At 37.9% G+C, this 13,498-nt stretch overlaps 1 protein-coding gene across 5 annotated transcripts in view; it reads right to left on the bottom strand.

Annotated features, from left to right (window-relative positions):
- ADGRL2 (adhesion G protein-coupled receptor L2) overlaps window positions 1-13,498 on the bottom strand; it is a 128,943-nt gene that overhangs the window by 38,579 nt on the left and 76,866 nt on the right. For 3 of the 5 annotated variants that reach the window (XM_075156122.1, XM_075156127.1, XM_075156128.1), the window contains exons 3-4: window positions 12,739-12,848; window positions 6,299-7,099 (exon numbers count right to left, since the gene is read on the bottom strand). In XM_075156122.1, the coding sequence (XP_075012223.1) occupies window positions 6,299-7,099; window positions 12,739-12,848 (911 nt within the window). Of the gene's footprint in view, window positions 1-6,298; window positions 7,100-8,031; window positions 8,044-12,738; window positions 12,849-13,498 lie in introns of all 5 variants that reach the window. The other 2 variants (XM_075156125.1, XM_075156126.1) reach the window with 1 other exon arrangement.

Raw genomic sequence — 13,498 nt, 5'->3', positions numbered from 1 at the left:
ACAAATGAGAAACTTCTTCAGAGGCTGTCTTCTCTTCAGTCTCATTCTTGGCTGCTTGAATACAGTCTGTGTAACTGTGCTGAATTCGTGGCATAGCCAGCTACTATGAAACCTCCTGAAATCCCCGGATCTGTTCTGCAAGTGCTTGCCTGACATCTTGTGAAACTGCTGTAATTTTCTTCTGATTACAATGCATCCAGCCTTCTAGTGCTTTCCCAATTAACATTTGTCAAAAGCACTTGCAATCACTTGCAGAAGTGTCAGGCAACGCCTGCTGAATCAGGTCCTGGGGAATGGGGATCTGGTGGGGACAGAGAATGATGCAGGGGACAACCAGTTATTACTATCCATCCCCTAACACATTGTGCTAATTAGTACATATTTAATCACTGAAATGTGTATTAGCATTATTGCAATTACCACTCAAAACCTATAATGTTTAGGATAGCTTTGTCTCAGGAGCAAAATATCACTGTAAGAATTCATAACAACTCTCTGAAGTTCAGTAGTGAGGTAACAATTTTCAGAACATACTTTGTGCTGCATCCTGAGCTAAAATATCCTGCTGTCATTAGCAACTTTAGGTAGAATGATTTTAATGCTATCCATTAAAATCAATTTCAAAGCATATCACCTATGATTCAAAAATGACCTGCATAGCTTAGTAGTACATACTTTAGAAATATATTTATAATCTCACATTTTAGGAGAAAGACTTCAAACCACCTCTCTCAAAAACTGGAAAAAAACACAGATCATTTCTAAGAGATTTTCTCTTGAATTAAATTTAAAAAAAGGAGAAGGCAGTATATTTAAGAATGTACCAGGAAACTTCAGACAGTGCTGGAAGTCTGGGAAAGGAGGAGGTTGAAAAAATAAGAAATGACCGAACACATCACTTTAAGGAATACATCTAGCTTTTAGAAGGCAGATCATTTTGGTTTTAATGACCTGTTGGGGAACTTAATCTGCAAGGCCATTCTCCTGAGCTGCACGAAGACACATGATAGCTGCCACCACCTGATGTGTCTCATTCTGAAAGCTGAGGGTGACAGCATCCGCTGGCTCCCATGCACTGTCTTGCGGAGTGCTTTACCAATGTAAGATAATGGCAGTGATGATTAATATGCCGCAACTAAGAAGAAGAACAAACTCCATGTCGAGGTTATTAACCTATTGTTCCAAGCAGCACGGGTGAGCCTCTACAAGGCTGAAGATAGGTAGATTTTGCCCAATGCCAAAAAAGCGGCTTTTACAATGCGAGATTCTATTTTGGACTTTTTGACTAGGTTTGACATGCCGAGGAGAAAACCAAAACCTCTTCTGCCTTCTTCCTTTTTTTAAGAATAGGTGTGTCTCATTATCAGCTGAAGACAGCCTTCGTAAAATTAAAAAAAAAGTAAGAAAAGAGCAATAGGAAGTAAATCCAAAGACTCAAGTTGAGGGTAATTAATTTACGTTTGTTTCGTGCAGTTCCTAACAGCTGATTTAAACAGTTATGCATACTATCTGTTTCTAAAAATGAAGACACCACTGGAGTAAAACTTAACACCTGTTTAACAGTTGATTTCTATAAAAAACATAACACAATTTCTTAGGACAGCAGGGGAATAGTAACTTTGTTTCCCCAACTGACAGTGAAGAGTAGATTTAGAGAAGGCACACAAGCTATCTAGTATTCTTTGCCAACAGATTTCTACTCTAAGCAGCCACAAAATACGTTTTAAAAAAACAAACCAAGCCAAAACAAAAAAATCTCCACCCCAAATACAACTCTGACCTTAGATTTAGAATTGTGTTGAAATGCCCAGATGATGCACCACTTCTGAAAATACTAATGGTTCCATTTTCATCTCCGGCATCTAGGTAATTTTAGAAATCAGCTGCATACATTTTTCAGTTAAACATATGCACTTATAGGTCAGGTATTTCAGTGTACTCGTGCCCGCTTTCATTTTCAAAAGGTGTCATACACTGAGCTGCCATGTAAAGCAACGAAGATCAGAAACCTGTGCAAATCCAGATTTCCCTGCCTTCTGCTTATTACCGCTGTGTGCCTGTTTTCATGCTTCAGTGAATAGCAGGGAAGTCACTAAGACTCACCTAATTACCTATGGGTTCCAGCTATTATGCTAGCCAGTACTCTACTGACCCTTCCAAATACCGTTCACTTTAAAGCGAATTGTTTACACAGCCATTTATAAATTTATACCCTGAAAATGATAACAAATATGCCACAAAATTAGCCAAATACCTATGATCAAGAAATGTGCTATGTGGTCCCCATTATGTTGTCTTTATTTGTACAACCACTCTTTAATCAATCTGTAGCGTATCAGATTCGATATAATAGTAAAGATCTAATTTACTTAACGATTTGCTGCATGACTTCGTCGCAGATTCTTGGTGTTACAAAGATTTAGTTGCACTAGTTTCCTATTATTTCAAGCCCTTGGTGATAGTACTCTTCGAGTTTCCGTTCTGTCCACACTCACAACATCCATATTTTCCTGCAGTGATCCAATAAAACTTAATGATGGGTATCATGGTACAAAAGGGGAGACAACTTCAGTTTGAACAGTTTGCACAGTTAGCGCAAATTGGGATGAGTGTAGATGAAATCTCTCCCTAATGCACTAACACAGAACAAAAGGATTTATTTTCTTTTTGTTACCAAGGAAACCTTACAAGTTATGCTCATATTCACTTGTTAGGGGGAAAATTCCCTTCATTCTTCCTGATCTTTTAACTTAAAATTCCTTTTAAAATTCCTATTTCAGCAAGGATTCATTTGGTCCCTTGGAAACCTTTAGAAAGAATGTAACAGGACATATCCACTAAATTTACCAATGATATAAAAACGCTGGTTTGTTTCAAATTTTTCATAGTGGCTTTTTGCAGGGCCTGATATATTTTATTTTATTTCTAAACTGAGATTTTGATTTTTAAATGCAATTTTCACACTTAACCTTAGAAAATGTGCTCTTCTGCAATATCTGAGTGGTACTTGTCAACTATAGCTCTGAAAACCATTTCTACATCTAGGTACTACAATTCCCACGAGAAGAGAGAAGAAAAAACAACACATGAAGAATGAGGTTAAGGGGGGGGTTCTAAGAGCAGCAGACCCCATTGTCAGGGCAAAACAGTAGCCTGGCTGCAGTATCCGCAGTTTTAGAAATCTGAAGAGTTCTCCTGAAGATTAAGAAAATAAGGATACGGGAAGCACATAACATGGACAGTTGCAAGAGGAGAAAATGGTGTAGGTTTGCAGCAAGGGCAAGGTCAACATTCGATTAATTATAGTGGTATTTCAGATGTTTCAATAGGCAGATTTAAAAATGAAAGAAGCAACAGAGAGAAAAAAGGCAGGTTTGGGGTCATGGATGAGTCCAACATTTTGGCTCTGGGAGCAAATGTAAACCCTTGAGCTCGAAAGTGTGACTCAAACGTGACAAATTCATCTTTCATGTAGGAAGAAAGACTCTTGTTTTTGAAGCACTCGGTAGTTGGAAGTTATGGTATAGACAAGAACTGATAGCCAAGACAGATAGATGGGGAAAAAAAAAGAATCAGCATGTGTCTATATATCATTATTGCTCCCACGGCAACAGAGGGAACACAGATTGCTGAGTTTCCCACAATGGCCCCAAGTTAACCATTCGAACAGAAAAGGCCACGACTTCCAATTTTGAGGCACTGACCTTGTGACACCATTAAATAGTTGATATTAAAGTACCATTGCAAAAGACACTAAAAGAAGGTTCTTGTGTTAGGTGACTTAAAGAATGTTATCCTAACACCTATGTCTTTGAGTAGATGATTAAGAAATCTGAGTCAACCACAAAAAACCCAAACCAAACCAGAACAAAAGAAACACAAAAATGCCCTTCATCAAACGTGCTGAAAATCTGATCTAATTCCGTGTGAGATAAAAAAATCCAAATGTGTATTACACATATAGATCCTTTAAGGGTGTAACAATAGAAGGATTGATCTTTAATTTATACAGACTTCATGCTGAAACAAAGAGGAACTGAGAATATAATACAAATAAAATATAGAGTTAGAAACTGTATAGAATCTCTTCTTGGTTTTATAGCAGTACATCTCAAGGACAATCATATTAGATAATTTTTCCTTTAATTTAGTAGTCTTTAACTACAGGCAATTGGCTTAGGCAAAAGAGGAAATGAACTGAAACATATTCTTAGATCTGCTATGTACAGATCCATACAAAATTAAAATATTGGATATTGGCTTTATATAAGGAAAAATACCATTTGTGAATATATGCATCACATATTCAAATAAACCTAGTGTCTTCATATGGTTTCTATATTTTAAAAAGGCCATAATCAAAACATATTTACTGATGTCATAATGCATTTAAAACTCAAACTCATAAATCACTCAAAAAACATTCCTTCTCTGTCTTCACAGGTGAATAGGCAAAGAGCTCAGACGAGAGGCAAGCACCCTGCAGTGTGCCCTGGACCCCTTCTCATCTAGGTCTGGTTGGAATAAACCATTTCTCCCCCTGCCTTGCATGCTAGCAAGGAACCCAGGAACATGACGGGGTGCTGGTGGATGCCCAAATCTCTTTCTGATATTAGATGGGATGTGGCCAGCACAGGTACTGTAACTTAGGATCTTGGAGACTCTCTCTCATAATAAAAACATTATGAAATGTCTTAGTGGAGACTTTTGGGGGTTTACTAAAGTAAAGGAAGGATTCCACAAAACCTTTTCTTCTCTCCCTGCTCTTCCTTAACACTTTTCCCTCAATGCAATGATTTAAAGATTAGCTTTTGCCACATTCATAGCAGCTGCCTGAACTGCGAAAGCTACTTAGAACCTGTACCTCCATTTTCTCCTCTTACTATTAAAGCTTTGGAGAATTTAAAATGCATCTTCATCTCAGGCAACCCAAATGAAAAGTGACATGCATGAGAATGTATGAAAATGAAAGCTATACATTTTTTCTAATTACATAGGTGGGTATATCTCTGCTAAGAGCAGCCCCAAAGGCTCCCTGAGGAACAGACTAGCTTGATGTGTAGAGAGCAAAGCTCCCCAGGATGGCTGTCCTCGCGGCCGGGGCTCAGTCTCCAAACACCTGGAACGTGCCGGAGCCTGGCCATGTATTGCCAGGGAGGTCTGCAGGAGACAGACGGGACAGATCTTCACTTGGCTCTGAAGATTACTAATGTATTGGTTCTAAACGGCCTTGTCCTGCTGCGTCTTGGGTACTTTTGTACCTCGGAAAAGCTGTATGTATGTTGATACAGTTGTGTGCACACTACATGGTTTGCACTGCTGTGTGTGAATCAGCCTCGCTGAAGCAGGATAGCTACTTTTCACGTGGAGAGGCCATTATTACTTCTTTTTTGAAGTAGAAAAAATGGCTGCTAAACATGCATACCAGTTAGATGAGAGAAGTGAAGTGTTACCTTCATTGTTGAAGCAGCTTATCAACATTCTGTTCCTTGCTGCATGCATCTTCTGCCACAGAGCATTTCTCTGGGTATCTACTCTCCCCTGCAGATGTTAATATGTGGCTGTTCATATAATTTTTAGGGATTTCTGAGACCTAAAGACCTCCGTTTTTCTTTCGTTTTTTTGGCAGTTAGTGTCTTTCCTTTTAGGTAGTTGTTCCAACTTCAAGTGAGCTGAATTGCAATTGTAATGGACTTACTGAGAAACCTACTAAAAAGAGGTTGGATAATCTCGTCTAACCTGGCATTAGAAACGGTGAAAATAGGGTTGCGGAAAAATATTTATGCTTGGTATTGCACATTAACCCCATACATCTCCTCTGGGACCTCCCAGCACACATCACTCTCAACTGCTGGCGCCAAGAAGTTAAAAGGTCTGCATGTATGCTGTAATCAATTCAGAAGTCAGGTAACATCGAACGGATGGGAACAGGCTTCTAGCTCAGCGTGAATGAACTCAAACTTACTTTAGCTATAGAAAGTCAAACTGACTGATGGTATAAAGTAAATAAACAATTCCCCAACTCATTCTCAAACACAGAAAAGCTAAACACTTGTATAAAAAAAAAAAAAAAGAAAAGAAAAGTACAAGCCTGCAAACCAAATAAAATAATTCTCTCTTCACAGGTGCTGCAAATTTGCGTTGCACCAAAGTAACACTGTACTGCTCAGCACAGTGCAGACAAACAACCCCCCCTTGCCTTTCTGCCAAGAGCTAAGTCTAAGAGCAAAGATATGGTAACATAGTTATCTGAAAGGAAGTACAAAGAGATTAAAAATGAGAAAAAACAAATTCTTACCTTGGGCAGGATCAGGTGGGCCAAACTCCAAAGAATATCGCAGAATGAAGTTGTTATTCCACACGTACAGCTGGTTGTCTCTGGGGTTGTAATCCACTGCGGCGATGTACTGGTACTGGTTGGGGAAAGGAACGTCCACGTGCTCGCCTCTGCTTAACCTGGTGTTGTAGATGTAATCGATGGCGTTCTTGCCAGTCTCGCTCTCATTGTCCTGATACACCGACCGCACTACGTACAGGACACCACATATCATGAAAGCATTGGATGCTGCCCGTTTGTCGTATGTCGTTTCCCAGGTGGCTTCGAAACGCAGGGTGTAGGGGTTCAGCTGGCTAATTACTATCATCCCGTTGTTTTGCTCTGTAGCATAAATTACCCATAAGCCATTTTCATCAACTGCCAAGTCAATATCAGTCTTTCCTCCCCATCGGTATGGAGAAGTGTCATGGTAATTAGCATAATTGATTATGGCCTCTCCACTCTTAATTCTAGTCCTCAAGTCGAATTTTACTATGTTCCTAGTTCTTTCCTTGTTAAAAAAGACAGCGCCATCATACACTACAAATCCAGTACCATCCACTCGATTTGGGAGTTTATATGTCGTCTGCTGGCGTCCATTTTGGAAGTCCTCTAAAGAAGCATACTCTATCAAAGTATCAGTGCGATATGGAGTCCATGGCATGAAGTATATTTTATCTGCAGCCTGGAGAGGATCTTTGCACCAAGCACCTGCTTTTTGTTCAGCTTCATATAAATACGGTGAGTCCACAATTGCTTTCAACGTCCCCGGGCAAACAAAAACTAACAGTCACAGAGAGAAGTAAGACAAGAATTACGTCAAATTAAGACTGTCTCATAAGAAAAAGAAAAAAACAAAGAAAAAAAAGGTAGGTAAATCATAATGACTGTGTCAGGAAGAAAAAAAATCAATTTAATTGGCACTAGATTATACCTTATGTTATAATTAATGCAATTATCACCCTTTATCATCCACTTTTCTTAAAGTTACCATGTTCTTTGCTGTACCAGTATGGAAAGTGGATGGGAACTGTTTTCACTAGTACAGATCAAGGCTCAATGGCATACACAGACAGCTGAAAATGTAGAGCTACTCTTGCATTTTCGTCTTAGACTTTTAGTGAGTACGCATTAACGCTCCAGAGCTTTAACTGGTGTGCAGCAGTGTGCTAGGTCATTTCAGTCCAAAAAAAAATCACATTGACTTGTTTAGAACTTTAAGAAGTGGTGAGGCTGAAAAAGGAGGTGCCTCGATTAAAAATAAAGGAACAAAACAAATCATCAGGTATATAGAGAAAGCAATTAGGAGCAGAGAAAACAAAACACAACCAAAGCAATGAATGAAACGGACCAGGAAACCCTGTAACCATGGCATGCTATGGAGAGGGTTCTGGAAGCCAGGCAAGATGACACTTGATTAACAAGAATTTACCCAAGGGTGAGAGAAAGAGAGGGAAAGAAAGACAAAGAGAAAGGGAGAGAAAAAAGCAAGGGAGTCTTCCCTCCAGCCCAAGTATTTCAGACACTATACCCCGCCACCTATTTTAAGCAGCCAAGTCACTTTATTGCAAACAGTCGACTTCTTTATGAGGTGTACTTATGAGATCCTGCTGATTATCATAATATAAGAGTGTTGTGGGTAGGGGAAGGGAAGAGGTTAACATCCATAAGGCACATAACAAGGAGCTGGGGTTTGGACTGTATACGTTATTTACCTTTTTGCTCCACTTCTATTTTAAGCATCGGAAGAAAAATAAAAAAGTGCAAGGAAAAAAGAAAGAAGATTAACATAAATTGACTATTAATCTAAAGATTAAATTAGTAACAGACGCTAAACACAGGGAGAATAAGAACTGCACTATATTGGATAAAGAGAAACAGACAACAGGAAAACCTAGCAGGAGAGAGATTCTACGGTTACACAAGTTAACATGGATCAATCATTTTAGTAGATTAAGGAGGCAATACAGATATGTTGGCATGTAGTTTCACTTAGTGAACCTGAATAAATAATGAATGACTTTACTAATGCATGCTATACATACTCTTCTTCTTCTCAAAGCATAATGCTATCAAGTTGGTTTTTAAGTGACACATTAATTTATCATATATGTGCGAGTGCACATATACATATTATATTAATTAGATAATTATAAACCCAAAATGTAGTATATTAATTTTATAGGTTTGTATGTGTGCTTACTAAACCTTCCCCCACCTTTGCCCCAGACATCCCTCTGCTTTCCTTTCTTTAAAGAAAGCAGTTTGCATCCTTTAGCTCTCCTTAGGCTTTATATTATTTTTTTTCCTGAATGTTAATCTTGAGAACTTTTGCCACTTCTCAGTCTATAACTGCAAAATCAGACTAGAAGGAATAAGCAAAAACATCTAGAAAAAAGAAGCAAAAGCACAGTAAGCAAGAGGAAAAGAGAAGAAAAAATTAACATTTTTTAAGCTATTTAAGATATTCTCCAGCATCATCGATTAAGCCCGAAACAGCAAGCTAGTATGCAAGGACAGTCATACTAAGTGTTTAAAACAAATATCCATCCCGCCACTGTACATGGAAAATATAAACCGAACCTGATTAACAAAGTTATATTACTACAGCAATTTTTCCCCAAGGAAGTTTCAAGGAACATATTACAGAAAGATGTACAGCTGAAGTCCAGCTAGTAAATAGCTTTCCAATAATTATTTGCAATAAAATCTATTTCATATACTCAGTAGCCTTTGAAGTATGCTCCCTTAGTTTCATAAAACGACCTGGAAAATGACAGATGTACCAATCTGTGTAACAGTAGCTGCTGATATCAAGGAAGTGTATCAAAACTATTTGCACAGCTATTACATTTTCAGTATTAGGGTATTATCCTGAAGAATGTATTTGTATGTTTCATATAAAGTTTGGGATTTTCAGTTTCATTTAACAAAATTACATATGATTATTTTGAGCGAATGGTATTGGCTGAGCCGATCTAGTGTTTCTTCAGGGAACAATTCAAAAACTTTATGGGGGACTGGGAGGGGGTTAATAGTCTCAAAATGAGCAGTAGTTTTCCTATCCTTTGTTCATTTATACATCTTTAGGTAAAATACTTGTTTTTCTGCAATTTGTAATTCTTGAGTTATCCAAGTAAGCAGAAGATGTATTCTGAGGTGAATTCCTGGGTTTCACAATCAGTGCTAATGACTTTCAGGTTATTCTGCTTGTGAACTTTTATTTATGAATTTATTCCTTGCCAAAGAGCAATATTGATATAGTAATAGGAGAGGGGGAAAAAGATAGGGGTAACTAAAAGCATTAGTAGCACGTCTGCTCTGCGTGCATTGGTGTACAGCTGTAATTTTTCAGGGACAGATGGGCTTATTGAAATAAACAAATGCTGCAAAGTCCAATCAATACAGACAGAGAGAGAATAAAACACTTTAAAATGTTTTCTATTGAATTCCTCAGTCCAAAAAAGGCTTAAAATAAAAATGCACAGATGTACAGAATGGTACTTTTGATGTTCTTCTTCATAAAAGGGCTGACTTCTGTTATTCAGTCAAAGTGTCAACATACATTGTGCAGCATAATTGAGAGAAATGTCAAGTACGGTACTCTCAATTTCTTTGTAATTTAATCAATAACACTCTTATTTTAGGACAAAGCAATGCCTACCAAATTTGTCTAGAATTTTAGTTTTGTTGGAGATCCAACTGAGTATCTCAATAGATTTTTTTTTTTCGTACTAAAGAGGATTAGGAAAACACGAGCAACAGGTCTACACTTTGAGATGCAAAAAAGGAAGCTTTTCATTAAGTACTTTCTTATGAGGGCGATGAATACAGAACCGATAAAAGGCTCAATCAGTATGTATGATCAGCAAAGCAGCTATGTATTTCTGGAGGCCAGCAAGACATAGACGAGCTCATAAGCTGCATTTTGTACAAGGGTGACACCAACTCCAGTGCGTAAGAACTCCCAACCTTTACCACAAAACCTGGTATGATTGCTATTTGTAATCTCTCATGGACTGAAAGGCGCCACAGTGAGACACAGCAAATTTTGCAGTCTTGCAGTCACTGAAGATGAAGTTCAGAAAAAGTAAGAACCATAACTGAACTTTGGTTAGAAGTGCTGTGATCACTAAAAACGTCCCTTCCTAGACCCACAAAAGCCTATCCCACCTTCCTAACAAGTCTCTTATGCTGGCACAGCTGCTATTTGCAAACCTAATGATTTCAGTCATTCTGTATGTTTAGATATGGAGCACTGGAACACGGGAGAAAAAAACTAGACTTGATAACTGGAGTTCATCAGGCATCAAAAAAAGAGACTTGGAAAAATACCAGGATAGGCTTTGTGGGACAGGGAAGAAAGATGGTCAACAATCAAAATGGCTACTAAAGCAAAATCAAACTTCAAAAGTGATTTTAGTAACTGGCAACCTTTTTGATGACTGCTGGTAATGACAGGTGATGCCTCTTACAGTTCTGGAATTGGGCATAGTGTCATCACTGTACATGCTGCAGCTGACAAACTCCAAAACTTATAGACTTTGAAAGACAAGAAGTATCCAGAATCCTGAGTTATGATAGACACAGAATTACATAATTCAAAGGGTAGGCCAATGCAATTAACAGTAAACAAAAATAAACATTTTAAAAGTAGAATAACTACACGTTAGAGTACAGGGTAGGCCGCGCTGTGGCACTATACTTCTGAAAACTGGAAAAGAAAAGATTCCTGTAGATAGCAATACCCAATTGGTAGAACATATCCACACTTCTCTTCCTAAAGCATAAAAAATTATGTTTGAACATTATTTGCATTACACTTTTTCTCTATGAGCTAGCCTACTGGAACTGGAAACGTAACCTCTTGTCATTTGACTGACCTCAGATGCACTGCCCTCTTTCTGAGAATTTGGGAATGAAAATAGCGCTAAAGTAAAAATGATCTTTGTGGAACAAAACTTTGGTTAGATTGGGGTAAGACATCACTCCTCAAAAGTGGCACGAGAAGAACGGTTACAACAAGCCACCGGTACTACACACAGGAGGAATGGTACTAGGGATCACTGTATGCAGTAGGCTTCCAATCCTACAAATGGTACAGAAAAAAAATCAGCAAGCAACCATTTCACAATGACACAGCAGAAATGAAATAAAACCAGATGATCTGTGTTTGGCCTTTAACAACAGTGAAGGTTCAATGTGGTGAAGCAGTACAGAGTAGTAGTTCAGTTTAAGAAGTCTAAATTTTAAAATTGTGCAGTAAACAGTACGGACAGTTTTGACATAGCTTTGCTTATGCCAGAACTCATTTCCTTCCTTTTTGGATATATACTGTCACCACAGTGTTTTTGCATCTCAGACTTGGCCTGTTTCCTGTACCAACAAAAAATGTGACTTTGGTTAAGGATTACTGCAGATCAAGAAATTCACGCTTAATAATAACTTAAGGGAATGATGAGTGCACTGCTCAAATTCCATTGCAAACACAGCTATTTCTCTGTTGAGTTACGGGACGAGGGAGAAGTCACTGCAAAGAATGACCTTACAAGAAAGCAAAACCAGTTAAGAGTTTCGAATCTGCAGAACTTTTATAAACATGCATGCATGTAAATGAAAAAAAGCATTAATTATTGCAAGGAAATAAGAAGTATGTCTAAAGCTGCTGAATTCTGGCATTAGAAAGAATATTGTACAAAACTGCTGAAGTAGCTGTAACTTCAAATTTTTCTATCTCAATACAATTTCAGTATTTACTTTGTTTTCAGTGAAAAATTTTGTTTTGGCAACTGATTCAAGGCACAATTCATATTTTCCCTTTACATTAAAAGTGAACATTTCTTTCTCACTCTTTTCCCCATTGTTTTTAAGAACCAAGTTTGAGTAACTTACTGATTAATTATTCACTCTGAATCTGCGTTCACTTATAATGCACCCCTGAAGCACAAAGTCCTCTTACAATGTCCAACTGAGGCATTTGCCTCAGAGTGTCAGTGTTGGGTTTTGCTGTGCACCCAAAGTCACCACAACAGCAGGTAGCCGTTCAAGTAGATCATGATTAAAATTGAAGTCAATTCCTGCTTTAGAAGTCTGTGAGCCAAGCCAATTTGTCAGCAACTGGTAGCGGGCAAAAGTACAAATTTCTATCTGGCCTATTGAATAGCTAATTCGAGTTTGTTTTCTGGAAAAACAGTAGCCTTAAAAGCCAAACACTTAAGAACACAGACAGACACTTGGCCAGCATCACACCATGGCTTCCTTCCACACTTCGTGAAGCTAATTGGAGGCCCTAGTCTGCAAGTGCTCTGCATGCATAATGGGTCTGTGGGCCATAAACATATGCTTCTTTTCCATGTAACAGCACTCCAGCTTTAATTGTGAGGGCCAGAGGAAGTGAGCAAGAATAAAAAGATTATACTTACTGTAAGGAACACATTCATACTGAACTTCTAGATATTTGTATGTTCCAGGACAAGGATCAGGAAACACATCTGACCCAGTAACTACTATACACTGTGTTCGGTTGTTGCACCTGGAATGGCAAAAGAAAGCAAGCTAATTAATTTAAAATTACATTTAATTTGCAAGTTCATACTAAAGTACTATATGCAGTGCTAACTCTCTTCACACTTGGGCAGTCCAATCCATAAGACAACAAAGTTAATTAATACTAGATCAGTCGAAGTCCATAAATAATGCTTCAAGACAACATTTCAGTTCAGGCTTTATACTTCTAAATTTGGAGATCGATGTTATCTCAAATGTCACTCGTTCCCACTGGTAGATATAGCTGTCCCAAATATATACTGATTTGATACTACCGCTCAATAAAATCACAGCAAAATGCAAAGATGATACAAAATGTAAAAATGTGTAATTTTGAACAATGTACAATAACAAAAACGAGCAATTCCTTTCATCTTTAGAGATATACATACTGCTGAACAGTTTTACATCTTAGAGAGATTTTTGTTGTGATTCAAGGAAATTATTTTGGTTGGAAGAGTTATTATTGTAGGCAAAGAGCATTAGCATTTCCATTTTAATTATTTTAAGAGCAATTGGTGGACTCTAAGCTTCCTCTGTTAGGTTACAGGAAGAGGTAAAGAATGACCGTCTGAGGAAGTAAGAAAAAGAGTTAAAAGGAAGAACTGCAAGAAAATTAATTAAAATGTATTTTAG

The sequence above is a fragment of the Calonectris borealis genome, chromosome 8 (assembly GCF_964195595.1).
Source record: "Calonectris borealis chromosome 8, bCalBor7.hap1.2, whole genome shotgun sequence".
Lineage (NCBI taxonomy): Eukaryota > Metazoa > Chordata > Aves > Procellariiformes > Procellariidae > Calonectris > Calonectris borealis.
The sequence above is the reverse complement of the archived record's forward strand: the minus strand, read 5'-3'. Positions and strand labels throughout refer to the sequence as shown.